At 48.2% G+C, this 24,405-nt stretch overlaps 3 protein-coding genes and 2 long non-coding RNA genes across 22 annotated transcripts in view; 2 read left to right on the forward strand and 3 right to left on the reverse strand.

The window, feature by feature from the left end:
* AIMP1 (aminoacyl tRNA synthetase complex interacting multifunctional protein 1) overlaps positions 1-13,550 on the reverse strand; it is an 81,035-nt gene extending 67,485 nt beyond the window's left edge. For 3 of the 9 annotated variants that reach the window (XM_078768638.1, XM_078768634.1, XM_068132426.2), the window contains exons 1-2: positions 3,687-3,825; positions 1,890-2,005 (exon numbers count right to left, since the gene is read on the reverse strand). In XM_078768638.1, coding sequence (XP_078624764.1) covers positions 1,890-1,998 — 109 coding nt within the window. In that variant the 5' untranslated portion in view covers positions 1,999-2,005; positions 3,687-3,825. Of the gene's footprint in view, positions 1-1,889; positions 2,006-3,260; positions 3,438-3,686; positions 3,826-13,384 lie in introns of those variants that run through there. The other 6 variants (XM_078768636.1, XM_068132427.2, XM_078768635.1 and 3 more) reach the window with 4 other exon arrangements.
* LOC137437797 (aminoacyl tRNA synthase complex-interacting multifunctional protein 1-like) overlaps positions 1-24,405 on the reverse strand; it is a 172,012-nt gene that overhangs the window by 67,495 nt on the left and 80,112 nt on the right. The window lies entirely within an intron of this gene.
* Positions 3,582-4,418, forward strand: LOC137437798 (uncharacterized). Its single transcript, XR_010986596.2, has 2 exons — positions 3,582-3,657; positions 3,843-4,418. It is a non-coding gene; the product is annotated as an uncharacterized LOC137437798 (long non-coding RNA).
* The window catches only part of LOC137437793 (transcription elongation factor A N-terminal and central domain-containing protein), a 115,553-nt gene continuing 100,843 nt past the window's right edge, over positions 9,696-24,405 (reverse strand). Inside the window, exons 1-2 of one of the 3 annotated variants that reach the window (XM_068132424.2) lie at positions 20,868-20,980; positions 9,696-11,138 (exon numbers count right to left, since the gene is read on the reverse strand). In XM_068132424.2, coding sequence (XP_067988525.2) covers positions 9,817-10,815 — 999 coding nt within the window. In that variant the 5' untranslated portion in view covers positions 10,816-11,138; positions 20,868-20,980 and the 3' untranslated portion in view covers positions 9,696-9,816. Of the gene's footprint in view, positions 11,139-19,063; positions 20,661-20,867; positions 20,981-24,405 lie in introns of those variants that run through there. The other 2 variants (XM_068132423.2, XM_078768621.1) reach the window with 2 other exon arrangements.
* On the forward strand, positions 13,129-23,194 carry LOC144888912 (uncharacterized). 2 transcript variants are annotated; one of them, XR_013621469.1, is made up of 2 exons: positions 13,129-13,563; positions 22,260-23,194. It is a non-coding gene; the product is annotated as an uncharacterized LOC144888912 (long non-coding RNA). The 2 variants fall into 2 exon arrangements; XR_013621468.1 differs by lacking the exon at positions 13,129-13,563 and adding an exon at positions 21,094-22,094 and having other exon boundaries at positions 22,260-22,325.

Below are 24,405 nucleotides of genomic sequence, written 5' to 3' on the forward strand. Positions count from 1 at the left end.
GTCGTGTTATTTTAATAACATTGCAGAGTACCCACCCTAAGGGAGATCTTGTTCCAAGCATGCATCACATTCTTCTGACACATCCATATATCTGGGAGATGTATAGGCAACAAACCGCTGTCTCAATCGCCGACACATCCTAGCATTCGATCGGGTTCCACGCGAAGTAGTGACATGGGCATTGAGGAAGTTAGGAGTGGAGGAATGGTTGATCAGAGTAGTGATGGCAATGTACAAAAGAGCGCGCACAGCTGTAAGGACAAAGGACGGGGACAGTGATGAGTTTGAGGTGAAGGTGGGAGTGCATCAGGGGTCGGTACTAAGTCCACTACTATTTGTAGCTGTGATGGAGGTGCTGGCTTAGAACGTAAGGGAGGGTTTCCCCTGGGAGTTGTTGTATGCAGATGATCTGGTGTTAATTGCGGAAAGTATGGATGGACTGAAGGAAAAGATGAACAAGTGGAAGGAATGTATGGAGACAAAAGGTCTGAAGGTGAATATCGGAAAGACGAAGGTGATGGCAAGTGGTAAAACATGTGGTGAGGTGGAAAGAACTGGGAAGTGGCCATGTGCTGTGTGCAGGAAGGGTGTCGGAGTGAACTCCATTCAATGTACAATGTGCGCTGAGTGGGTTCATCAAAAATGTAGTGGTCTGAGAGGGTCATTAACCAGTGTGGCAGCTACATTCAAATGTAAGGTGTGCACAGAGGGAGCTGCAGATGAAGGAAATGTTGAGTTGGATCTTGGAGACGGCGTGAAGCTGGAAGGTGTGAAAACATTTTGCTGCCTGGAGACATGCTGAATGGAGAAGGTGGATCAGACTCGGCAACAGTTGCTAGAGTGAGATGTGCATGGAAGAAGTTTCGGGAACTGAGTGGTGTGCTGATGAGGAGGGGAGTGTCGTTGAAGCTGAAGGGAAAGGTGTATGCTGCATGTGTGAGAAGTGTTATGATTTATGGGAGCGAGACATGGGTAATGAACTTAGAACAGCAACGAAGGCTGTAAAGGGTGGAAATGCGAATGGTTCGACGGATGTGTGGAGTATCGTTGAGAGAAAAAACCACCTTTAGAGGCCATTTTTCCCCGCAAAGCGGGGGTTGGCCTTTTTCGGGAACCGTGGTTGTTGTTGTTTTTTGGTCCCCTTTTTGGTCCCCTTTGGTCTCTTTGTGAGAGAGAGGAAGACAAATGATGAATTGCGAAAGATGATGGGAATAGAGCCTGTGATTGATGCTGTGAAGAGAAACAGGTTGAGATGGTTTGGTCATGTGTTGAGGAAGTATGAAAGTGACTGGTTGAGAAGAGTGATGGAAATGAATGTAGAAGGAAGTAGAGGACAGGGAAGACCGAGAAAGACTTGGCTAAAGATGGTGGAAGAAGAAATGCGGGCAAGGAGGTTAACAAGGGGAGATGCAGAAAATAGGGCAAAATGGAGAAGATTGTCATGGGGACCGCAAGGCTAACCCCTGCTCTAGCAGGGAAAATGGCCTTAAAATGCATGTTGTGTTGTTGTAGAGGAAGCAAAAAACATGCTTTCTACTTATCTGCATGTATAATACGTCGTGCTTATATATCTCAAAAAAATCTAATTGCATCACTCCTCCCTCCTCTCCCACCCACCCCCAAAGGAAGAAAATGCCATGAAGGAGGGGGAAAAAAAATTCAAAACGATGGAATCAATCGAAACTTGCACGTGCACCACTTCAGGATGGCATCATTAATCCCGAAAAGTTACAGCTTCCAAGGCCAAATCCTCCTGGAGGAGGAGATGATACATGCATACAACATACTTCCCCACGATTATACATAGATTGTTTGGAAATGTGTAATTTGGCACAGACTTCAGTTCGTATCAGAAACTACTATAACAAAGGTTGTTGAAACGAGCTCACTTGTTTTCTGATGGAGATCTGCCAACTGCACCTTCAGACTACTGATCAAAGCATCCGCCTCCACTGCCTTCTGTTGCAGTTGGACCAACAAGGCACTGTTATGGGCCATCTTGATACTGTAGATCACACAGAACACGATGCAATGGAATTCTCAAAAATCTTAACGATTCCATTCAACATATTCCAGTTTGTGTTATGGTACTCGTTGTTAATCGGGTGATAAGGAACCGCCTTTGGAGGCCATTTTGCCCAGTAGAGCGGTGGTTTGCTTTTTTCGGGCACCGTGGGACCCTTTTTGAAGCAATGTTTTACGGCCGGATGCCCTTCCCGCCGCCAACCCTGTTGGTCACCTCTTGCGACACACAGGGAATTAATTCGGCGATCAACCAGGATTCGAACCAAGGACCCGAGGATCCCAAGCCGGCACCCTAACCGGTAAGTGTAAATCGGGTTATGCTTCCAACAAACGTGCACGTACTTCAACTACAACTACCTCACCATGTGGGATCAACTGGGAGAATTATTTTGGCCCAAGTCATGTACACAAAAATAAAGTCATTCACGAACTGGCAGGCCAGGCCTGACATTTGACTATCTCTCTGTCTCTCCTTCTGTCTTGATGTACTCTGCTTCACAGAGTATCGGTGACCCCGAAGCTGCTTCCTGACCAAGGATTATCCTGGGTGGTTTGCCATTGCCTTACCAGAAGTAGTTAAGCGAGGAATTTGGCTAGAGTGCCGGTGATAGCTCGCCTACTCTTCGAGAAGGAGACCGTGGGATCTTTAAGATCCAACAACTAATGCCGGCAGATGGGATTTCCAGTTTGACGTCCATCTGGGGAATGGCACACACATTGATGAAGGCGAGTGTGCCACATGACAAGCCAGGCCACGTGACAGCTAGGAGCGCCGCCATGGAGGATCATACCTGCACGCCACTGTCCCACCTTACGTTTCACTCTCGGTGACAGGAATTTGTAATTTGATCAAGGTGCTGGCGATAACCCGCATGCTCCTCGTGAAATACGACGTAGGATTTCGAACGTCCACCGACGAGTCAACCACAAGTGTCGGTGGACGGGTCCTCCAGCCACAGGTTCACGTCCATTCGTTGAATCGCCCTGCATGAAGTATGTAAGACGATACAACACGGCAGTGAAGGTCCAAATGTCCCCTTATGTAAGCACGACCCTGTTTCGACCTCACTTTCGGTTCCCAGCATGTCAAAGGAGGGACATTGAAAATGACAAGTGAAGTCGCTATTCCGGAGATCGTTGTTACGATGTCACGACATGTTACGTCACACGACATACGATCGGATTTCCGATGGATGTACAAGAACCGGATGGTAATTGTGTTCTCGTGGACGTACTTAAGTTGATTACGATCTCCAGTTCGTATCAGGAAACTACCGTACAACAAACTCACAGCGCGTGCCTCTCAGGAAACAGGAAGTGACATCACCGGAAGTGCTTGGGAGTTGTTTTTAAACCAAGCTTTAACCTTTCAGTTTATAATTATCAAAATACAGCATCGGTGTCGGTGTATGACCTCCGCTCTACTGAATGAATGTATTTTGCGGCTTTACATTGACTTCTTCACGTGCGCGGAATGGCACCGGCGAGGTGGGAATGTGAGTGGAGTGGACCGAGCAAACCGGACTAGATTCCATTACATTAGATTGGATTATCCTCGAGTTCAACTGGATAGCATGTCTGGACTGAATAATACTGGAGGGGAGGACGAAGACAACACCAGGTCAAAAGCAGGTAAGCAGGACGACCTCCTTAATCCTTACATCTCTCCTCAGCCTGCGAGAGCTCGTCTCCAGTCCTTTAGTTCTCCTCACAGATGGTGCAATCCTCTCACAACAGTTCCCGCTCCTTTCAGCACACCGAACTCGCCTCTTTTTCTCCTCCCTCGTCTCCCTTGACAACGCTTGCTCCTCCTACAGGCTTGGAGCTCCACCCCCATGCACGGGACGATTATAGCTCCGCCCCCTCCTGCCGAGTGGAATGCCGCCTCTGCTTTCTGCCTCGATTTTCTGGGCTTTTGTGAACAATGTTCAACAGAGATGTCACCCGGCACGCCCGGTGGAAGTTTACATGAGGTTTTTTACACACGTTTCCGTAACTAATCCCTCTCTATCTTTTCAGAAGCACGACCCTCGAATCATGCCCATTCAAACACATTCCTTAAGCCAACATGAGCAGATATAGACATAAGAACGTACTGTAGCGACCCATGGGTCCCCCAAGCAAGACCGACATCAGAATCTCCTTGCTCCAGCCGGTGACGTCACCGGCGGGGATCCACGGCGCCAGAGTGGCTGGTCACGTGGCCGCCAAAGCGTGCCGCGCATGCGTGTATAATGAGCTACACCTGTGGATCACGTGACCACCGAAGCGCGCCTCGCTTGAGAGGCGTGGCTTTCGGTTTCGGTTTCGGTTTTTGCTTTATAAGGCAGCCCGATAAACGGGCTTTTTAGTGTTCCCGAGTTGGTTTTACGAATAAACAACTTCTCGGACGAGTTTGTGCCTTGCCATCCTTTTATCCGTATTCTGCTGGAGTCCAGACCCCTTCACTGGTGACCCCGAATTTGCAACATGGCAATGGACACCGCAGTGTCCCTCAAGCTGCCCACCTTCTGGGAAGCACATGCCGCCATCTGGTTCGCGCAGGCGGACTCCCAGTTCGCCCTGCGTGGCATCACGGAGGACGCCACCCGCTACCATTACATGGTCGCCACGCTCGGCTCCGCGACCGCCGCCCGCTGCCTGAGCTTCCTCCAGTACCCGCCCGCTGACGGCAAGTACGACGCCATCAAGGCACTTCTGCTGGGCGCGTTCGCCCTTTCCCCGGCTGAGAGCGCACGACGCCTGCTCGACCTACCGGAGCTCGGCGATACGCGCCCGTCCGAGCGCATGGACTACATGCTCGGCGAGCACCCCTCGGATTTCCTGTTTCAGGAGCTCTTTCTTTGCCAGCTCCCGGGCCCCGGTACGGGTCGCCCTGGCAGGTACGACCATCGTAAACCCCCGCGACCTCGCCAAGGAGGCCGACAAGATCGCTTCGGCAAGCCAGCTCGCCGGAGCGGCGAGCCAGCTTGTCGGGGTGGCGGCCGGGAGCCTTCCCGCCCACCCACGCGCGACGCAGTCTCCTTCCCGGAGACCGCCGGGCCGGCACGACTGGCAGCGGCGACGCCGCGTCGCCCGGTCCCGACGCGTCGACCGGAGCCCCTGCCGGACCCGGCCTGGTGCTATTTCCAAGCCAGGTTCGGGCGGCAGGCCCGATCATGCCGACCCCCGTGCACGTTCGACCCAGGGAAACAGGCGAGCCGGCGTCCCTCCCAGCAATAAACGCCGGCCGTTCCGGAAACCTGCTGTTCATCGCGGACCGAGCGTCGGGGCGGCGCTTCCTCTGCGACACCGGCGCCCAGCTGAGCGTCATTCCCGCTTCGGCGGAGCACAGGTGGGCCGCCGTCTGCGGCCCCCCATTGGTCGCGGCCAACGGCTCCGCCATCCGCACTTTCGGCCCACGCACCGTCACCCTCCGCTTCGGCAGCCAGCTCTTTCACTGGGAGTTTGTGACGGCGGACATCCCCATGGCTTTGCTCAGGGCCGATTTCTTGTGCGCCCACGGGCTGCTGGTAGACATGAAACGCCGGCGTCTCGTCAACACCGAGACTTACAGCTCCCTGGCAAGCGCCTTGAGCCGGGCCGCACCCACCAAGTTTTCCTGCGCCCTCCCATTGGCGGACGACTTCGCACGTCTCCTCGCGGAGTTCCCGGCCCTCACGCGGCCGTTTTCGGCCATCGCGGTGAGGCACGGCATCGAGCATCACATCCCCACTACGGGCCCGCCGGTGTATGCCCGGGCTCGCCGTCTCGACCCCGCCAAACTCGCCGTCGCCAAGGCCGAGTTCACGGCGCTGGAGCGCCTCGGCATCGTACGGCGCTCCGGCAGCGCCTGGGCCTCGCTGTTGCACATCGTCCCGAAGCCGGGGGGCGGATGGCGGCCATGCGGCGACTACCACCACCAACGACGCCACTACCCCCGACAGGTACCCCGTCCCGCACATCCAGGATTTTTCCGCCCGGTTGGCAGGGCGGACCATTTTTTCTAAAGTGGACCTGATTTGGGGGTACCACCAGGTGCCCGTCCGCCCGGCCGACATCCCGAAGATGGCCGTGATCACACCTTTCGGCCTCTTTGAGTTCATCCGGATGCCCTTCGGCCTCAAAAACGTGGCGCAGCCGTTCCAGCGCCTGATGGACGGCGTGCTGCGCGACCTGCCTTTCCTCTTCACCTACCTGGATGACATCCTCGTCGCCAGCACGTCCAGAGCCGAGCACCTCCTCCACCTCCGGACGCTCTTCGGCCGCCTCAGCGAGCACGGCTTGATTGTCAACCCGGCCAAATGTCACTTTGGTGCGGTGACGATCGACTTTTTGGGCCACCGCATCACAGCGCCGTGCCGGCCAAAGTCAAGGCCATCGCCGCTTTCCCGCGCCCCCGCTCCGTCAAGGCGCTGCAGGAGTTCCTCGGGATGGTGAACTTCTACCACCGCTTCGTGCCCCGAGCGGCGCAACTCATGCGGCCCTTGTACGCCGCCCTCCGAGGCCAGCCGGCGAAGCACGACGTCGTCTGGTCCACGGACATGGACGCGGCTTTTGCCGGCGCGAAACGGGCCCTCGCCAACGCCACGTTGCTGGCCCACCCGGTACCACATGCCCCCATCGCCCTCACCACGGACGCCTCCGACTACGCCGTGGGCGCAGTCCATGAGCAATGGGTGAACGGGGCCTGGCAGCCGCTCGCGTTCTTCAGCCGGCAACTCCTGCCCAACGAGCTGAAGTACAGCACGTTCGACCGCGAGCTCCTCGGGCTGTACCTGGCCGTCCGCCATTTTCGCCACCTCCTGGAGGGCTGCCCATTCATGGCCTTTGTCGACCACAAGCCATTGATTTTCGCAATGGCCAAGGTCACGGAGCCGTGGTCGGCCCGCCAGCAGCGCCACCTCTCCGCCGTGTCGGAATACACCACGGACATCCGGCACGTCGCCGGGAAAGACAACACCGTGGCCGACTGCCTTTCTCGGGCCGGCGCCAACGCCGTCCACCTCGGCGTGGATTTCGCCCTGATGGCGACGGACCAGACCACCGACGGCACGGTGCAGGCGCTCAGGGTGGCAGACACGGGCCTCCGCTTGGCTGACGTCCCCTTCGCGGGCACGGTCCTGCTTTGCGACGTCTCCCAGGGCCGACCGCGCCCCGTCGTGCCTCTCCTGGCGGCGCCGCATTTTCGCTTCCCTCCACAACCTCTCGCACCCGGGCCGGAAGGCGTCCCAGAAGCTGGTGTCGGCACGCTTCGTCTGGCACGGGTTGCGACGAGACGTCCGCGACTGGGCCAACGCCTGCACAGCCTGCCAGCGGGCCAAGGTCCACCGTCACACCCTGGCTCCGTTGGCTCCTTTCACCGTGCCCGAGCGGCGTTTCGACCACGTCCACGTGGACCTGGTGGGTCCCCTGCCCCCATCGCGGGGGTTCACCCACCTGCTCACCATAGTGGACAGGACCACCAGGTGGCCGGAGGCCGTGCCCCTCATCTCCAACACCACCGCCGACGTGGCACAGGCGTTCATCGCCACCTGGGTCGCGCGCTTCGGCACACCGGTGGACATCTCGTCCGACCGCGGCCCACAGTTCACGTCCGAACTTTGGGGCGCGGTCGCCCGCTCATTGGGAGTCACTCTGCACCGCACCACGGCCTACCACCCCCAAGCCAACGGGTTGTGTGAGCGGTTTCACCGCTCCATGAAGGCCGCACTCATGGCCGGCCTCCAGGACGACGGGTGGGCCGACCGGCTCCCGTGGGTCCTTTTGGGCCTCCGCACGGCCCCCAAGGAGGACCTCCAGGCGTCCACCGCTGAGCTGGTGTACAGCCAGACTCTCCGCGTCCCGGGCGAGTTCGTGCCCGACGCCACCAGCCCCTGGTCCGCCGCGCGCCAGCGCACGGACTTCCAGGAGGCCGCCCAACGTTTCGCCCCGGTGCCAACGTCCCGCCACGGCGACCCCCACTCCTACGTCCCCCCAGCACTCCGCACGGCGGAGTACGTCTTTGTGCGCCACGACGCGCACCGGGGGCTGCTCCGGCCACCTTACGACAGACCCTTCCGGGTCCTACACCGGGACAAGTCCTTCATCAGCGGCCGGGCGGACCGGATCTCGCTGGACCGCCTCAAACTGGCCCACATGGACGTCGGCCAGCCGGCACGGCTGGCCCTGCCACCGCGGCGCGGCCGCCCCCCGTCCACTACACCCCCCGTCCGACCATCCACCACCACACTGGACCCCCCCCCCCCCCGCGACCGGCCAGGGGTCGTTTCAGTCGGGTCATCCGGACCTGTCTCAGGTTGACCTCCCTGGACCAAGTCCATTCTGGGGGGGCGTGTAGTGACCCATGGGTCCCCCAAGCAAGACCGGCATCAGAATATCCTTGCTCCAGCCGGTGATGTCACCGGCGGGGATCCACGGCGCCAGAGTGGCTGGTCACGTGACCGCCAAAGCGTGCATCGCGTGCGGGTATAATGAGCTACACCTGTGGATCACATGACCACAGAAGCGCGCCTCGCTTGAGAGGCGTGGCTTTCGGTTTCGGTTTCGGTTTTTGGTTTTGCTTTATAAGGCAGCCCGATAAACGGGCTTTTTAGTGTTCCCGAGTTGGTTTTACGAATAAACATCTTCTCGGACGAGTTTGTGCCTTGCCATCCTTTTATCCGTATTCTGCTGGAGTCCGGACCCCTTCAGTGCTTCCTTTACATCGAGATTGGCTTTCGACTCACACGCGGTCCATGTTATTCCTGCACAGTTCTATCTCTTCCAAGGTAATCTCTGTCCTCCCCCATCAACGTAATAATACTTTTATGGCACAATAAAAAGTAATTCAGCATTAACAGAACATGGCATTAAAATTCCATTGAACACGATGAAAAGTACAAGTTTGTGAAAGTCCTTTATCACCTCCGCCATCAAAGGTGGATGGACGTTGTGTTTTCACCCCTGTCTGTTTGTCCGTTTGTCAACACAATATCTCAAAAAGTTGTGGACAGATTCGGACGAAATTTGGCAGAGATGTAGCGTATGTGGCAAGGAGGAAATGATTCGATTTTGGTGAAGATCCGAATTCGGATCCGGATACAAGAATTTTAAAATGATTCTTCACCATTGGGAGATAGGGACAAAAACGATACATAGCAGGATATCTCAAAAAGGTTATGGATGGATTTGGACGAAACTTGTTGGACATGTTGTGTGTGTGACAAGGAAGAATCTATTCGATTTTGGTGAAGATCTGAATATGGATTCGGATTTGAGAATTATTTAATTTCTTAAATGATTCTTCACCATTGGGAGATAGGGCCAAAAACGATACATAGCAGGATATCTGAAAGAGTTAACGATGGATTTGGAGGAAACTTGTTGGACAGGTTGTGTGAGACAAGGAAGAATTGATTCAATTTTGGTGAAAATCCGGATACAGCTAGTATAATTTTAAAAGTGATTCTTCACCATTGTGTGATATGGCCATCCAGGCAAAGGTATGCTCTCTCCTGAGTGCCGTTCTAGTTATTACGTCCACCACCGAAGGTGGACAGAGATTATATTTTCAACCCTGTCTGTCTGTTTGGCTGTCTGTGAATAGCCTATCTTCAAAGGTAATGGACGGATAAGGACAAAACATTGTGGACAGGTTGGATATGCGACAAAGAAAAATTGATTAGATTTTGATGAAGATCCAGACATGAGAATTTCTTCATTGACTTTATTGACAGCCTTTATTGACAGCCTTTATTGACTTTATTGGAAAGTGACCACGAGCTACAGATTTGTACAATACATTTCAAAAGTACCATTTCTCCTTCCCAATCAAGGTGGGAGCCAACCTGCGTTGTACCAGCGCTCCCCACAACCTTGACATGTTATGAGAGTGAGTTGTCCTTCAGTGTCAGGTGTCACCCAGGCTGGCAAGCACAATACCCCGCGCTCAACTACCGACATGGTGCAGTTGCGACATTCACAGCGTCGACATTTGAGTTGTGTTGTGGTGGTTCCTGGCAGACCCTCAGGAAGCCGATACTTCTTCAAGGTCTCGCGCCTCCAGGTCTGCCGCCATCGCCGAAGCCCCGGACTGGCCATTTCCTCGGCTGACATGGCCGCAAGTAGCTGGGCACTCAGTTCCCCAGTTAACAGGCGATGGCAGAGGCCTGGATTACGCCGGTCTGCCAGGTTGGCGGCGCGACTGCGCACACATGCCCGATAGTGCCGTCCTTCATTGGGATGGAGTCCATGGATGCATTCCTCTAATTCACTTGCGATGCTCATGGCTTTATTCTCACCATCAAGCATTTGATTGTTTGGTGGTAATCCGGCTTCAATGCTCCTATAAAACAAGGCAATGGATTTCCTCCGAACTGGGCAGGTTGAAAGGTTTTTCTCTGGCATTTGAAGGTTCAAGGCTTGCTCAACCAGCTCAGTTTTGGTGGGAATAATATCTGGGATATGTGACCCATCATGAGTTTTGTTACTGTCAGTTTTGGTCACTATAGGTTCATGTAATGCATTGCTGAGACTACTCAGACTGGAGTTTTCTATTTTTTTATCTTCCATTTCAACTTTACAGTCTGGTGCCATCAGCCGTTCAAAATCACATCGAGTTTCTTTGTCGTTGACAACAGACTTCTCTTTAATAATGGCATTGAAAAGACAACTTGTATTTTTTCCACTTTCTTCTGTCACATTCGTTTCGTGTAGTGATGGAACTGACGGTAAGATTTCCGCTCGAGTTTCGCACACATTGCTGAAATCACCATTTTCCACAAAAGGTGCAAGGTTGTTTGTTCTTTGGTCATCTTTTAAATTCATCATGAAAATTACATGGCAGACTCGAACACGATCATTGATTGGTTGACCGAAGTTGGACTGGTTGACCGAAGTTGGATTGGTTGACCGAGGTTGGACTGGTTGACCGAGGTTGGATTGGTTGACCGAGGTTGGACTGGTTGACCGAGGTTGGATTGGTTGACCGAGGTTGGACTGGTTGACCGAGGTTCGATTGGTTGACCGAGGTTCGATTGGTTGACCGAATGGAAAACTATGCTCTGTTCTGTAAGGAGTTCCTGACGCACGGCTCCCGACTGGTCGTCCACTTCAAATACAGTTACACTTCAGTTAATCTTGACAGCTTCAATCTGCAAATCAGGCACAACAAATAGTCAACACAATCATGTATTTAACTTGCATATTATCTTACAATTGCTACCAACAAAATTTACTGGACTGTGTCCAAAAGTGTGATTTGGTGCATTTTGTATTTCTGCCTTGAGGTTTTTGGTTTTTTTTAGTGTGTGTGTATGTGCGTGTGTGCATGTCTGGGCAGTAACGTTTTTATCATTTGAGCTATTTTCACCAAAGGTTTATTATGAGAACATGGAGAAGGCAAATTCATAATTGTCAAAAGGTCAAAGGTTAAAGGTCAGCATTACCTAAAATCATCAATTTTCATCCAATTGACCTGAAATTTCAATTTACCATTTGAGTTTTGTCACAATTTTCAACAAAGCCTTATTATGATAATATGGAGAAGGCAAATTAATAATTTTGTCAAAAGGTCAAGGGTCAGTGCCACATAAAATCATCAATTTTCATCCAATTGCCCTGAAATTTCAATTTACCATTTGAATTTTGTCATTACATTTTCAACTAGAACGCCACTCAGTAGAGCGCATACTCCCGCCGTGGGTTTAGTTGGAATAATACGTTTTGTTTAACATCCCCTCTCCCCAAAACAATAAATGAAAAAAAGTAAGCCCTAACTGTCAGAGAATTTATTTTTGATATATCTCGGAATTAGAGGAGAAAAACATCATTTAAGAATAAGAATAAAAGCTTTAAAGCAGTAAAACAGAAAAAAATCTTTCCCAAAAAAATTTACAAAAAAATTCCTGGATCTGGAATAATATCCTGAGCTTCACCAAAAACTAATCAATTCTTCCAAATCCGTTCAGAACTTTTCCAGATATCTTGTTCACAAACATACAAACACACACACACACACAAGGACATGATCGAATGCGTTACTCCCTGGCGGGAGTAATAAACCTGAAAATCGCAGAGCCAGAACCAGAATTATTTATTTGGTCTGCGAAGTTTCTTCTTCTTCAGCCTCTCACAACCTTGGGTGAATATGCAATCTTTTTTTTTTAAGTTGGAATTTTGCCAAATCTGTTTTATTCGTTTGTTAATATACCTCAGCCATTGATAAATCTGGAACTAAGTCTTTATATGTTCATCAAATACTAACACCGCGAATGACATTCGCTGAGCTAAATGGTGATATCTCTTCTGAGGTAAAGGAAAAAAAAACAGTTTTAAAGCATTATACGTATCAAACGATACATTTTATGAAACAAGGAAACCTAATACACACTTTGGTGGTTTTAAAATGACAGAATGTCTTTATTAGAAAAAAAAAAATGAACATTGAAGACGACGCTGCTAAAAAAAATACACCGCTCTAACGCATAACCACGAGTTTAAACTACATTTACAACAAATATGAAAAGTATTTTCATATCACAATGTTAAATATAGAATATATAGAAGATAATGTTAAAAAAAAAAAAATGAGTCCTATCTTCCAATGGTAAAGAAAATCCTTCAAAAAATTCCTGGATCGGGAATAATATCCTGAGCTTCACCAAAAACTAATCAATTCTTCCTTATCCCAAGGGCAATCATCCCACCAACTTTCATCCAAATCCGTTGAGAACTTTTCCAGATATCTTGTTCACGAACATACGAGAACACACACACACACACACACACACACACACACACACACACACACACACACACACACACACACACACACACACACACGAGTGAATGAATGCATTACTCCCTGGTGGGAGTAACAAAGCTTTACTCTGAGTATATGGAGAAGACAAATTAATAATTTGGTTAAAATATCAAAGGTCAGCGTCACATAAAATCATCAATTTTCATCTGATTCACCTGAAATTTTAAAAATTTGCATATTGGGTCACTGAATTGGTTCATCAATCAAAAGCTACAAGCCGATTGTTTTTTTTAGATCGAAAGGTCAAGGCTGCATAAAATTATCAATTTGTATTTTTTTTAACTGTTTTCATTATTTAGAAGAAAAGAAGAGAAGAAGACGACGACGACATCTGAATACAAACGGATGCAGACGTGAGACGGGCTTTGCATTTTCAGATGTTTTCTAGTTTCATTTTGATTTATCCTGGCAGGATTACCTAAAGGTATGCACACTCGCCTCACGACTTCGAATGTCAATCCAGCCCTAAACTGTCACCATGGTGTGTATTATATGATATTATAACATATGAAGCAACATCTTCCTTTTGGAAGATACATTAAGGCGGCTGTCCTGTCTTTTTCTGCCAGTACGTACTTGCTTCTGGATGATAATGAACCAATGGCGCCGTTCGAAAAGCGAAGGTCCCGGTGTGCCGGTGCCCTGTGGCCAATTTGCCAAACGCCTTCGTGGACCTTCCCAGGGAAATCGCTGGAAAAACCATCAACGCGCACTATCTACCCCGGAAGTGATGATCGGCGAATAGGAATCGTCTCGTAGGTTGTTGTTGTTTTTTTGTCGCTTTCTTGTGGTTGTGGTCGTGGCTGTGGTTGTGGTTGTTTCATGTACTTGAAAGCCTTGGGAGTTCGCTGCTCTGATGAGTTTACGAGTTTTATAACACGACGGACCCATTCAGACATTTTCACTTCGAGCGGATCCGATTCCCTAGAAAATTCGTCGCACATCAACTTCAACCTTCACATTCTATTCTAACCTTTAACCATCTCAATCGTTTGTCCAATTTGTACAGTACAGTAGAGTATAGTACAGTGCAGTGCAGTGCAGTACAGTACATTGTCAAGGAAGATACGCACAATGTATTTGGTACGAAGGTTAACAAACTTTCGAAACGCATATTGTGCCTTTTGATGAGCAAACTGATTCAAAGGTTGAAAATAAGACCAGTAAAATAGTCTACAAATTAGGACGTCCATTCAAAAAATTAATGGGAAAAATTAAACTTGTAAAATGTCACATACCGGTGAGGAGTAAAAACAACATGGAAGAAGCTGATGTTTAATCCTCTCTTTTCGAACAACATGTTCACCGACAAGGATTTCAACACAAGGGGACCATAAAGAGCCTGCATGCCATGGCCTATGGTTGTTTGTGCATGCATGTGATATGGTTGTTTGTGCATGCCATGGCCTATGGTTGTTTGTGCGTGCATGTGCTATGGTTGTTTGTGCGTGCATGTGCTATGGTTGTTTGTGCGTGCATGTGCTATGGTTGTTTGTGCGTGCATGTGCTATGGTTGTTTGTGCGTGCATGTGCTATGGTTGTTTGTGCGTGCATGTGCTATGGTTGTTTGTGCGTGCATGTGCTATGGTTGTTTGTGCGTGCATGTGCTATGGTTGTTTGTGCGTGCATGTGCTATGGGTGTTTGTGCGTGCATGTGCTATGGTTGTTTGTGCGTGCATGTGCGATGGGTGTTTGTGCGTGCATGTGCTATGGTTGTTTGTGCGTGCATGTGCTATGGTTGTTTGTGCGTGCATGTGCTATGGTTGTTTGTGCGTGCATGTGCTGTGATTGTTTGTGCGTGCATGTGCTATGATTGTTTGTGCGTGCATGTGCTATGGTTGTTTGTGCGTGCATGTACTATGATTGTTTGTGCGTGCATGTGCTATGGTTGTTTGTGCGTGCATGTGCTATGGTTGTTTGTGCGTGCATCTGCTATGGTTGTTTGTGCGTGCATGTGCTATGGTTGTTTGTGCGTGCATCTGCTGTGGTTGTTTGTGCGTGCATCTGCTATGGTTGTTTGTGCGTGCATCTGCTGTGGTTGTTTGTGCGTGCATCTGCTGTGGTTGTTTGTGCGTGCCTGTGCTATGGTTGTTTGTGCGTGCATCTGCTATGGTTGTTTGTGCATGCCTGTGCTATGGTTGTTTGTGCGTGCATGTGCTATGGTTGTTTGTGCGTGCATCTGCTATGGTTGTTTGTGCATGCCTGTGCTATGGTTGTTTGTGCGTGCATGTGCTATGGTTGTTTGTGCGTGCATGTGCTATGGTTGTTTGTGCGTGCATGTGCTATGGTTGTTTGTGCGTGCATGTGCTATGGTTGTTTGTGCGTGCATGTGCTATGGTTGTTTGTGCGTGCATGTGCTATGGGTGTTTGTGCGTGCATGTGCTATGATTGTTTGTGCGTGCATGTGCTATGATTGTTTGTGCGTGCATGTGCTATGGTTGTTTGTGCATGCATGTGCTATGGTTGTTTGTGCGTGCATGTGCTATGGTTGTTTGTGCGTGCATGTGCTATGGTTGTGTGTGCGTGCATCTGCTGTGGTTGTTTGTGCGTGCATCTGCTGTGGTTGTTTGTGCGTGCATCTGCTGTGGTTGTTTGTGCGTGCATCTGCTGTGGTTGTTTGTGCGTGCATCTGCTGTGGTTGTTTGTGCGTGCCTGTGCTATGGTTGTTTGTGCGTGCATCTGCTATGGTAGTTTGTGCGTGCATCTGCTGTGGTTGTTTGTGCGTGCATCTGCTATGGTTGTTTGTGCATGCCTGTTCTATGGTTGTTTGTGCATGCATGTGCTATGGTTGTTTGTGCGTGCCTGTGCTATGGTTGTTTGTGCATGCATCTGCTATGGTTGTTTGTGCGTGCCTGTGCTATGGTTGTTTGTGCATGCCTGTGCTATGGTTGTTTGTGCATGCCTGTGCTATGGTTGTTTGTGCATGCATGTGATATGGTTGTTTGTGCATGCATGCGCTATGGTTGTTTGTGCGTGCATGCGCTATAGTTGTTTGTGCGTACATGCGCTATGTTTGTTTGTGCGTGCCTGTTCTATGGTTGTTTGTGCGTGCATGCGCTATGTTTGTTTGTGCGTGCATGCGCTATGGTTGTTTGTGCGTGCATGTGCTATGGTTGTGCATGCATGTGCTATGGTTGTGCATGCATGTGCTGTGGTTGTGCATGCCTGTGCTATGGTGGTTTGTGCGTGCCTGTGCTATGGTGGTTTGTGCGTGCCTGTGCTATGGTTGTTTGTGCGTGCCTGTGCTATGGTTGTTTGTGCGTGCCTGTTCTATGGTTGTTTGTGTGTGCCTGTGCCATGGTTGTTTGTGCGTGCCTGTGCTATGGTTGTTTGTGCATGCCTGTGCTATGGTTGCTTGCTGGTGCCTATGCTATGGTTGTTTGTGCGTGCATCTGCTATGGTTGTTTGTGCGTGCATCTGCTATGGTTGTTTGTGCGTGCATCTGCTATGGTTGTTTGTGCGTGCATGCGATATGGTTGTTTGTGCATGCATACAATATGGTTGTTTGTGCGTGCCTGTGCTATGGTTGTTTATGCGTGCCTGTGCTATGGTTGTTTGTGCATGCTGTGCTATGGTTGTTTGTGCATGCCTGTGCTATGGTTGTTTGTGCATGCATGTGCTATGGTTGTTTGTGTGTGCATGTGCTATGGTTGTTTGTGTGTGCATGTGCTATGGTTGTTTGTGCGTGCCTGTGCTATGGTTGTTTGTGCATGCCTGTGCTATGGTTGTTTGTGCGTGCCTGCACTATGGTTGTTTGTGCATGCATGCGCTATGGTTGTTTGTGCGTGCATGCACTATGGTTGTTTGTGCGTGCCTGTTCTATGGTTGTTTGTGCGTGCATGCGCTATGGTTGTTTGTGCGTGCATGCGCTATGGTTGTTTGTGCGTGCATGTGCTCTGGTTGTTTGTGCGTACATGTGCTATGGTTGTTTGTGCGTGCACGTGCTGTGGTTGTTTGTGGTCTTTTTTATTTTATCTCTCGGCATTTAAATCCTTATTCCATGATGCTTTCGCCAGTTCACAGCACGTGCGCAGAAGCTCCACCAGAAGAGCAACAAAGAAGGCAGTGTTATCATTAGATTCTTCATATTGACGCCAAATGGGCTCCTTGGGTTACAATAACTCTTTGGTTGCTTTGGAAAGAACCTCGACGGGCTCGTTCCTTGTACATTTGTGTCCTGTTTCTGGGAAAGCACCTCCTCGTCGGTCAGTGTTGCTGGAGTTACAACATTGTCTGGGGGTTACAAGACCTGTTCATTAATCTCATAGACAAAACTAGAAAGGCACTCGGTAGAGTGCGTACCTCCGCCTGGTTGAACAGTTTATGTTTAGTATCTGACTGATCTGCCGGATATGGATTCGGACCTGAACCAAAAATCGAATCGGCTTGTTCTCGTCACCTAAGCAACTCGACCACCAAGTTTAGTCATAACTCGTTCACAACTTTTATAAATATCATGTAATACAGTATATCACTTTTCACCCGATCTCTCAATGGTGAAGAATCTCTTTGAAATTAAATAATTATCGTATCCAAATCCATATTGAGATCTTTCCCAAAATCGAATCGATTCGTCCTCATACACCCAACCGGTCCACCAAGTTTCGTCCAAATTCGTCCACAACTTTTTAAGATATCGTTTTGGTACTATTTCCCAATGGTGAAGAATCACTTTAAAATTCCGGATATTCACCGAAATCTAATCATTTCGTCCTTGTCAGATACACTGCATCTCTGCCAAATTTCGTCTGAATCTGTCTACAACTTTTTGAGATATCTTATTCACAGACAGACAGATGAAAAATCACTCCGAGTGACACTTGGCAAAAGGGAACAACGTAGAATGGCACTCAGTGGAGCATCCTTTTGACCTCATAAATAATTTGTGGTTGAATTATATGACCTGATGTGCAAATCGCCTTCAAATTTTAAGTTAATCAGATGAAAATTGACAATTTTAGAAACTTGGCTTATGTTGACCTCAAAAATAGTTCGTGGTTGGTTTCATTCAGCTGATATGAACATCCTGGACAGATCGGACAATCGGATGCAAATTGAGGATTTTAGAAATATTGAGGAAAGTGGTTGACCTTTGGCCTATGTTGACCTTTGGCCTATTTTGATCTCTAAAATAGCTTGTGGTTGAATTCATTTCACAGATATGAAAATCCTATTCAAATTTAAAGTCAATCGGATGAAAATTCAGGATTTTACAAATCTGGCCTATGTTGACCTTTTGGCCTATGTTGACCTCAAATATAGTTAGCGGTTGAATTCAGTGACTAGATATGCAAATCGTCTTCAAATTTTAAGATAATCGAATGAAAATTGACAATTTTAGAAATTTAGCCTATGTTGATCTTTTGGCCGATGTTGATCTCAAAAATAGTCGGTCGTTGAATTCAGTTAGCCGATATGAAAATCCTATTCAAATTTCAAGCCAATCAGATGAAAATTGAGGATTTTAGTAATTTGAGAAAAGTGGTTGACCTTTGGCCTATGTTGACCTTTTGACCTCAAATATATATGTAGAATTTTGTCAGACCACAAACTCCACCATTTGGCGAAGTTTCGTGAATATCAGTTTAAAATTGTGACCTGTAGGCAAATATAAGTGTGGACAGACAAACAAACAAACACACACACAAACTGGAGTGATCAACGTACTTGTCAAAAAGATTTTTTTTTGCCAAGTAACAAACAAACAAATAGACAGACAGGGGTGAAAACATAACCTCCATCCACCTTTGATGGCGGAGGTAATTACTCCAGTTGAATAAGCATATAATTGGATATGGTCTGGAGATAATCGCCATTTATGGAGCTCTGGGACTGTTTTCCACGAAGGACATTCCCACGGAGAGCTCAAATCAGGAAAATCAGGAAATCAGGAAAAGAATTCTTCAAATACTGTTTAGATTTTGATAATTTGTGTGTGATATGATTTAACGGATGTTTATATAAATCGTTTAAAATTAAAAAAAGCCTTCAATTTCTGATATTTTGCCTTTTCATTTGGGCCTCCCAATTGAAGCCCCGCCCGTAGGGCGGTTACCGTTGCTAGTTATGATAATACGGAGAAGGCAAATTAATAATTTTGTGAAAAGGTCACATAAAATCATCAATTTTCATCCAATTGACCTGAAATTTAGATTTACTATTTGAGTTTTGTCATCAAATAATGATGATCTCTCCGACGTCCCTTCTTCCCCCTCGCGGATAATACGTGAGGGGAAAAGAAGAGTACAGACTTACCTGGGCGGGTCTCACCGACATCTTCACCCTGCAAAAAATAAACTCAAAGAAAAATTGGGTTTATAAATGTACAGAAAATAATGAATGGGTTTATTAAAACGGATGCCGATAACAAGAAAGCGCGACGGTAAAATCACTTTACTAATCGGGATGTCCCCACACCAGACTTATAACACACAAAGGGAAAGGATAAACTGGATAAAATAAATTATGTGTTTTATCGTGGCACTTAGCTCAACTCGCTGCCTCGTCAGCAATCGTCCAGGCCCCAGCATGCAGTTTTGACGCGGCTCCGGCGTTGGCGGGAAACCGCTCGTCGTTTGGCGCACGCGCACAAAGTCAGGCCTCCGTTCTCCTCGCATGCCAAAGGATTGTTTCCGTCAGAGTGTCGAAGGCCAGGGGTGAGCGAGAGGCAGGAACGCTGAGGGAGAAGAGGAAGATCCAAGAGGCGAGGAAGGGCAAAATGCAGGCATGAAGGGCAAAAAGCAAGAGTCCAGGGTCAGTGAGCAAGGATGGAGGGCAAGAAGTAGAGAAAATGTCGGACCTTGAGTTCTTTTAACGTCGGGTCGTGACGTCATCAGCGCTTCTCCACCAACCAGTGCGCCGCTTCCTGCTTGCCCCTGATGTAATCGGTGGTCTTTGCCAATCGGTGCTCTGCTTCCTCCTCGGCCTTCCTTCCACCAATCAGCGGGTAGCTTCTTGCTCCGCCCTGTACAATCACGAGTCTTTCCTTAACCTGGCCTTCCCATTGGTCGACTCCCACCCAATAGCGAGTCGCTTCTTGCTCTGCTCCGGCCAATCACGAGTCCCCGGGGCGTGTCTTCGGCCTGCTTGTCTTCCGTGGCGATGTCGCTGGTGCATCCAAATGGCAGTGTTCAGAACTGGCTTCCAGTTGGTTTTATGGTTATTATTTGGTGCAATTAATGGGCCTTTCTCACTAGCGTCTACGGTGCAGTGCCAAAAGAGCCAAAGGATAAATGACTGAGGTTTGACGAACAGGGAAATTAACATAATCCCTATACTAGCTAACATGCCCCATTCCTCGTAATGGAGACGAAGATACAAGCTTAATCCGAACACACGGTCTAAACAGAACTTATTACAGGTGATGGTTCTTACCCAACATCGGAGCATGATACCTACACAAATCTACCTGACTACATATCACTACCCCCACAAATATAACAATATTCCAAGTTTCAGCTAGTTTCAATGTATAGTCCTTGAGATATGAGCGCCATCATATTTTGGGCGGACGGACGGACAGACACCACTGTGAATTCGAGGGTTTTCTTCATAAAACACAAGAATGCAGAAACAGGCGTTGCTGAAATTTAGAACATAGTACCTCGATGTACAAAGCATTTACTTCGGAAATTTGCAGCCAATTTCGTCCAGTGGAAGCCAAGAAACGTATTTTCAGTCCCCATGTTAAAGCTGCATACAGAGAAACGATGCCATATATAAAGGGAGGGGCGCTTCGCGTCTCCCTTTGATTGGCGTTTGTGATGTGCTTTTGTTTCCTCCCACCTTTAACTTAATCCAGGGTGTGTATGTGTGTTTAATAACCTTCATCTCACCCACCTCCTCTTTCTTTTCTGGCAGGCAGCCTCCTGACACACACACCCTCCTCCCCACACACAGCCCAGTGTTGATAATTATATATTCCGAGTCACAGCTGAGGATAATTGCTTAAGTCATAACTGATTGGTGTTTGTTTCAATTACGGGTGAGAGATGTCATTGGCTTTTAGTTGTCATATGGTAACTGCTATCGGCAATGTACGTGATACATGGTTGACAACCTTGATGTTACGAGTTTCTTTCTCTGCTGTCTTTGATAAGCGATGAATCCAATCTGGCGGCTGATGGTGCATGTAGTGTTGGGGTTCTCATGCAGGTGCTGCGTGTAAATGCCTGCAGCTGTAGAGGGTAGGGTTGGAAACATCAAAGGCATTACATTATGGTCTCAGAGAACTGGCTGTTCTCAGAGAGCTGCCTCAACATCGGCGAGCAGCATTTCACTCAAGCAACCATCGATCACTTCAGGACTGGTCTCCCATATCTACTGCCCCTGATATTAACTCAGCCTGAGAATTCTTACACAGAAACCTGCTCTCTCATGCACAGATTCATCCCATCTCGTCTCCAATTATCCTATCCTTCCCACCCATAGTAGTGCACTGAATCCTGTTGTGAGGCAGTAGCTACGAAACAACCTGCATTCTCTTCCTAGAAGGTAAATCCAAGAGAAGGCAATCTCGTTGCATTCCAAAAAGTCCACAACACGTTGTGCCCAGTCTCAGTGGAGGTAGGAAACAACATCTGTCCAACCTCGTGATTGAACTTTCAAACGTGTCTCCCTCCTCTAAAAACTAGTGGTGCCTTGTTAAGTCCGTCTCTGGAGTATGCTCCCCTTCCATCATGGCACCACAGCCGACTCCGCTTGTGAGAAGGTCAAATGCCTCAATTCTGTGTTTGCTTTCAAATCTTGTGTCCCCACCCCCACACTCTCAGTACCCACCTTTCCCTGTTGTGCCCAACTGCTCCTAGACTCTGTCTTTTGCACCAGAGAAGGTGGAGAAGGTTCTTTCAACCCTTGACTCTGACTGTGCGACTGGCCTGGACGGCATCATCTCCTGTGTCCTAAAAACCTGCTCTGCTGGTCTTGCATTTCCAGTTTTGTATTTCCACATACAAGTCCTCTCTCTGCCCTTTTCACCCTATCATTTGCTCGAGGTCATCTTCCATCTGCTTGAGAGTCCACCAACATCACCGCATTACATAAAAAGATGCAAAAACTGATCCCCTTTCCACAGCCTCCAGGTCAGCTGAGACTACAGAGCAGACACAGGCTCGAGTTGAGGATCAAGGTGCAAGACAAGAAACCTCCACGTAAGCTGAGACTACAGAGCAGACACAGGCTCGAGTTGAGGATCAACGTGCAAGACAGGAAACATCCAGGGCAGCTGAGACTACAGAGCAGACACAGGCTTGTGCTGAGGATCAATGTGCAAGAGAGCAGCCTTCAGGTCAGCTGAGACTACATAGTCCAGTCATTCTAGCGAACTTTTACCCCTAACCCACCACTAATTGCAAGAGAAAAAAAATGATATTTTTCTGAAACCTGTCGATCCTCTGAACAAATACATAAAATTATACTCTATTATAATGAGTGGATCATACTTTATTTTCAGATTGAACGAGAGCCGTGAACGAGAGGTGGAGTGACGCTTGCAGTGAGAGATTTGATCAGTGTGCTGAGGACAGTTAAACACTGTGGTCATTGTGAATGTAAGTCGTATTATATTTAATTTATGATTGTTTAAGGTATTATTTTTATTTTTAAAAGCAGTTTTTTAACATTTAATTTTATAATAAACATGTTCAAATTTTGTATTTTTATGAACCTATACATTTATAGTAGGACAACACAGGGAATAAAATGTAATCCTAAGTTCCCTCTCTTTTCAGCAACATGGGTGATATCGACTGTCTTCTGTAAGAAACCCCTCTCCAGTGATCCAACCAGTACACTGACGGATAAAGGTTGTACGAGGATCGAAGAAGCTGGACGTGAGCGTGGTGAAAAAGTCCAAGTCCATCCAGGACAGGCAGTTCATACAGATTGTCGTAGGGTGTTCTGCAATGTGAGAGACATTGAACTTTCTCTGAAGCGAAAACGTGTTTCGTCTGAAGCAGACAAAGGGAGGTGCCTTCGTTCAATGGATTCAGCGTTTGACTACAGAACTCAGTGTCTTTTCTGTGGTAATCCTGACAAGTACCAGGGGAGGAAAAAGGACCATATGTTGATCCAGGTTAAGACATTCGACTTCCAAAATCATGTGTCTGCTGACTGTGAAAATCGATCTGACAACTGGTCGGGTACTGTGAGGAGCAGAATGGCATTTGTTGGCGATCTACACGCAGCAGATGCGGTATACCATAAGGTGTGCAGTGTTAACTTTCATACAAAGAAACAGATACCACTCAAATTCCAATCGGAAGAGGCGTCTTCATCAAAAAAGCAGAAGCTTGGTCGACCCAAGGACCAGATCAGACATGAAGCGTTCCTGAAGGTGGCAAAGTTTTTAGCTTTTTAGCTCTTTCACGAGCCTCGATTCAGTATACAAAAAAAAAAAAAAAAAAAGTACCTTGAGGAAAATGATGAGGAACTAACCACAATTAGTGATTTAATTGGGAAAATGGATGACTTCTTAGTAGACACTGGCTGTGATGCATATGGTTTTTCATACATGAAGGATAACCTTTTCAATCACTTTGGTGATAAGATCATAATTGCAGACATTAATGGAAAATCAAATGTTGTGACATTTAGGGGTGTGGCATCGTCGATTCTTCATGACTTCTATCGTCAGCAAAAGGAAAGGGACCCTGAAACAGAAAAGTTGCGCCTGATCAAGACAGCTGCTGATCTCATTAGAAGTGACATAAAAGAGGTATCTCAAAATAAGGACATTTACCCGACTACTCTTGATATGTCCACTGTCAATGCTGCAACCAAGTTCCTACCTGAGTCACTAAAGCTCTTGCTCGAAATGCTGTTTGTGGGGAAAGGAAAAGACTTTAAAATCTGCTCACTGGGACAGACGATCATGCAAGCCACGAGGCCTAGGATCCTTCAAGCTCCACTGTTGGTGGGTCTTGGAATCCAAATGCACTTCCATTTTGGTTCTCGATTTCTCATAGACACGCTCTTTGCACATGGGTATAGTTGTTCATACACGGAGGTGCAAACGTATGAGCGCAGCGCAGCAGTCACGTGTGGAACAGACATCCCTGGTTTTACCCCTGGACATTTCATCCAATATGTGGCGGACAATGTTGACCATGACATCTGCACATTAAATGGGAGAAACACATTCCATGGTATGGGCATTATTGCGAGTGTGACCCCGAAAACAGTCCGGACACTTCAGATTGCCCGTAGAGCTGTCTCGGCAGAGGACATCGCACAAGTGGGGCGAATCAATATACGACCTTTCACATCAGCATGTGGAGGAATGCAGTCCTTTCTCTACGAGAAGCTTCCAGCCTGTACCGACTTGAGACAAATCAGCTCAAATGTTGACCTCCTCTGGAAGGTTTCGCTTACTGTTCGATCACCTCGGCCCTCTTGGACAGGAATGATGCAGATGGTACACAAGGGAGAACATCCGGGTGAGGCATCAATAATGTTTCTGCCCATGATTGATCTCAGTCCAAGTGACTTGGACTGCATCAACTCCACACTGCATTTCGTTTGTGAACATGCGCAGAGATATGGTGTAACCCCGATACTGACATTTGATCAGCCACTTTGGTGGAAAGCTCTCACCATAG

Source organism: Myxine glutinosa (genome assembly GCF_964187855.1).
Source record: "Myxine glutinosa chromosome 12 unlocalized genomic scaffold, kmMyxGlut1.1 SUPER_12_unloc_1, whole genome shotgun sequence".
NCBI classification, from domain to species: Eukaryota; Metazoa; Chordata; class Myxini; order Myxiniformes; family Myxinidae; genus Myxine; species Myxine glutinosa.